The 4,023-nt window shown below is 42.2% G+C and overlaps 1 protein-coding gene across 1 annotated transcript; it reads right to left on the bottom strand.

Annotated features, from left to right (window-relative positions):
* LOC149823310 (pentatricopeptide repeat-containing protein At5g48910-like) lies at positions 1-1,738 on the bottom strand. The gene is made up of 4 exons (XM_090019918.1): positions 1,342-1,738; positions 872-891; positions 740-762; positions 1-85 (listed from the first exon to the last, which is right to left on the bottom strand). Exons 1-4 carry the CDS (start codon positions 1,736-1,738, stop codon positions 1-3), a joined length of 525 nt encoding a protein of 174 aa, XP_089876044.1.
* Positions 1,739-4,023: the final 2,285 nt, after the last annotated feature.

The raw sequence follows: 4,023 nt of genomic DNA, 5'->3' as shown, positions 1-4,023 counted from the left end.
TCAAAAAGAATCATCCACATCATCATAATTGTCGAGATCGTAGTTTGTGATTTTCATTAGTGAAGCAAAGAACAAGTAAATATACCTGCATCATAAAAGTATATGCATCAGTCTAAAACACTTTAAAAAAGCTATTACTAACAGCAAAGGACGGAGAGTGAACAACAACAACAACAACTACGCCTTCATCCCAAAACAATTGGGGTCGGCGATATGAACAAAAAAAGAAAATTATTCTGGGTCTTCCACACCGAGGACATGGCATTGGATAAAAATGATTGGAGGAGAGTGAACACAAAAAATATATTTTATTTTATTTTATTTTATTAATACATATATACATATCTATATTAGGGCAGAGTCGGCAGACCCTTTTTAATGGGTCAGTTTCATGGACTGCACCCAACTCGGCCCAATCGAGTGGGTGCGTCTGCTGGTATTGATTCTCACATGAAATAAGCATTTTGATCACGCTAAAGTTTCCATCCGCCTATAAAACAACCCTGCAACATCTAAAATCATCTCCATTCTCTCAACCATATATTAGATATGGTAGCAGTTCAATTCAAAAGATTTCACAACATTCTCTCCCATAAATAGACAAATGCCACATTCCACATATCACTCACCCAATCAATCCTTTTCACTCCAACATTCTCGCAATCAAACAAAAGAAAAGAAAGTAACAAAAAGAAAAACAAGTTAATAAAAAACCACATCTAGAATCTAGATTAATTACCAATTCAATTCTGCATAAAAACCCTGAGCAATCCCAAAACAGAACACAAACCAAAGAAAACACTTCCTCACAGTGAATCAAATAAAAAATTCACAAAAAAATCACAAAAATGATATATATTTCCTCACTCACCACAATCCTTCTCTCAAATTCTAACAAAAAAACCAACAATATCAAGGAGCAAAAATGAACAAGGATTGCAAACCAATAAAAAAGAGGGAACCCCTAGAAATCGGGATCCCCCAAAAAAAAAACAAGTTGTTAACGGCCCAACCGAATGGGTGCGAGAGAGCGTGACCAAAAAAAGCCCAGCCGAGTGGGTGCGAGAGAGCGTGACAGTGAGTGAGAGAAGAAATGGAGAGAGTGAGAGGAGAGTCATAGCGAAAGGAAAAAGGGACGTACCTAAACATCCTCATCGCCAGTTGATGGAGGTCGCTGGACGTTGGTGGAGGTCATCGGAAGTAAGGTTGTTAAATGCGATGAGGCGAAGCGGGGCATTGAGCATGTTATGAAGCGAGGCATAAGCCTCGAGGCGTTGGAGCGTAAGCTTCATGATGAAAATAATAAAATAAGCTTTAAGACCACTGTCCTCTCACACATACCATCAAACACTTGGCGTGCGTATTCCAAAGTTCCACCTTTCACGTACATATCTATGAGGGAATCACTCAAGAAAACACTCAACTTAATGTCGTTCTTCTCGATGTACCTGTTCACCCATTTCCCGACCTCCAACGCACCCAATTTAGCACAAGCTGAAAGAACACCAACCAACGTGACTTCATTCGGCGTCAAGCCCTCGGCTTGCATCCGCCGGAAAAGCTCGAGCGCATCCGTCGACATCCCATTCTGCGCTAGGCCGGTGATCATGATGTTCCAGGTAACCAAAGACCTCTCCGCACGCATCGACTCGAATAAAGCCCGAGCAGACCCCACGTCCTCCCTCTTCAGGAACCCAGCAATCATGGCGTTCCAAGCAACAACATCTGGTTGAGGCATTTCTTCGAACAATTGGCACACATCACCAACCCCGCCGGATTTCCAATACATACCGATCATGGAGCTCATGACAAAGGGGTCACGAACCAGCCCGCAACTCAGAATCCGCAAGCACCGCGCTTTCTTTCTTTGGGGAGTTATACCTGAAAGAACTCCGATAACATCCAGACTTAGCATCAAAGATGACGGTTGCTGAGGACTCTAAGCCCATCGAAACCAAGGCGGAAGAGCCCGCCGCTGCCACCACTATGGCCGAAAAGGAGGCTGAACCAGCCAAAGTTTCTGTCGAATCGGCGACCGAAGAAAAGCCTGTGCCTACAGATGATGCCACAGAAGAGAAGTCCGAAGAGGAGAAGGCAGAGGAGAGCCAGGATATGGATTCTGAGAAGAAATTGAACTCTGCTTCGTTCAGGGAAGAGAGCAATTTCCTCTCCGATTTGTTGGAGCCCGAGCGGAAGGCGCTGAACGAGCTCAAGTCCAAGGTGGAAGAATCAATTCTCAAAAACGAGCTCGTCGTCGATTCTTCAGCCAAAGCCTCAGCCGAGGAAGAGGAGACTCCACAAGAAGCAAAAGAGGGAGAGGAAATGGCTGATAGTGAGAAAAACAATGAAATTGAGAACACCCAAGTAGTCAAATGAGGATATCTCTTTATGGGATGTGCCTCTTTTGCCCAACAAGAATCTTGACAGTACTAATGTTGTTCTGCTGAAGTTCCTCAGGGTTAGAGATTTCAAGGTGAGTGAGGCTTTCGAGATGTTGAAGAACACGATCCGATGGAGGAAAGATTCGAAGATCGATTCGGTAATGGAGGAGGAACTGGGGTCGGGTCTTGAAGGAGCTGCCTACATGAATGGTGTTGATAGGGAAGGTCATCCTGTTTGTTACAAGGGTTATGCCTCACTGCAACGCCTCAGTACCTTGAGCGTGTGCTTCGCCTCTGAGGCGTACGCTTTAGGTACTGAGGTGTACGCCTCTCACAACACTGACCGGAAGTCATGGAGGTCACCGGTCGGTGTCCAAAAACTTGAGAGAGAGAGAGGGAGGAGTTGTATGACAGACTGCTCGATGAAAAAGAAAAACCCTTAGCCCTCTCAATTTTTGTTTATTCATGGGTTTTCAAAAATCCCCATTTTGCCCTTATTAAGAAAATTTTTTCTTTTAATTTTTTGGTAAAAAAGGTTAAAAAAAAGGGCAAACTTGTCCATCGATTTTAATTTTTTTTAAATAAGTCGCTCACCCGAAGCCCGTTTCCCTTTAAAGGGAAGCGCGTTTCCCTTTAAAGGGATATGCGTATCCCATTAAAGGGATACACACTTCCCTTTAAAGGGAAACACATATCCTTTTAAAGGGAAACACGCTTCCTAATTGAATCATGTGCTTCCCTGTGTGTCTCGGAAGTGCCGCGTTTTGCGCTTCCGAAGCGCGTATCGGAGAAGCGCGCTTTCCCTAATCTATAGGCGCTTCCGATAACTCTGACTTAAACTAATCCTTACCAAAGTATAATGTGAGAAAGAGGTACCTCTTACAACGGTTGAAAAAAATAAGGCAATAACCACTTATGAGAAAAAGTAGAAGGAATGGAGAATGAGACATGCCAAGGTTATGTCTTGGCTTATTAGTAGCTTCGATATCAAGAAGTGTTCTAGTCTTGCTAAATTCGAACATGCAAATAATGCATGGGATTATCTTAAGAGAATGTACTCTCTTAAAGATATTGCACATGTGTAAACTTACAAGATAAAATATGAAATATGGTTCAAGGGGACAAGAGCATTAGAGAATGCTATAATAGTTTGTTCGAATTATGGGAAGAGTTGACTCTTCTTGAATAAAAGTGGCATTGTCCGGAAGACACAAAACTCCGTGAAAATCAAATAAATACAGAGCATTTTTTCTAATTTATCAATGGATTGAGATCAGAGTTTGAATCTACTAAATCCGCTCTTCTTCATTTGAGGGAAAATCCTTTCGATAGAAGACACGATAGAAGAATTATGTGTGGAGGAAAATAGGCTTAAAAAGATAATCTCAAAGTGTGATGATGACTCGATTCTAGCCGTATCTAGACCGAAAAACTATGTTCGTACCTACAAACCCCAATACTATGAAAGGCCAAATGATGAGAAGCAAGGCAATGAGTATGAAAGAAAGAAAGTTATTTGCTACTATTGTCGTCAACCGGGACATGTTAAAACATATTGTCCTAAATTGAAGAAACCCTATGAGAAGAAGGTTGCCTCTGTTGGGGACCTCTACAAGAGTCAAGTGAACCATCCATTGAAAAC

This window comes from Nuphar pumila, chromosome 10 (assembly GCF_984573655.1).
Source record: "Nuphar pumila chromosome 10, dmNupPumi1.hap1.1, whole genome shotgun sequence".
In the NCBI taxonomy this organism is placed as follows: domain Eukaryota; kingdom Viridiplantae; phylum Streptophyta; class Magnoliopsida; order Nymphaeales; family Nymphaeaceae; genus Nuphar; species Nuphar pumila.
This window is presented reverse-complemented; position numbering and strand designations above follow the sequence as displayed.

What these genes read in the sequence shown, in the direction of transcription:
- LOC149823310 (XM_090019918.1), bottom strand. Translation starts at nt 1,738, where the DNA reads ATGCCTCAACCAGATGTTGTTGCTTGGAACGCCATGATTGCTGGGTTC. An exon ending in CGCACGCCAAGTGTTTGATG is followed by an intron (nt 892 to 1,341) that starts GTATGTGTGAGA and finishes TTTTTTTGTTAG; the next exon opens with AATTTGAGAGAAGGATTGTG. An exon ending in AATTTGAGAGAAGGATTGTG is followed by an intron (nt 763 to 871) that starts GTGAGTGAGGAA and finishes GGGATTGCTCAG; the next exon opens with GGTTTTTATGCAGAATTGAA.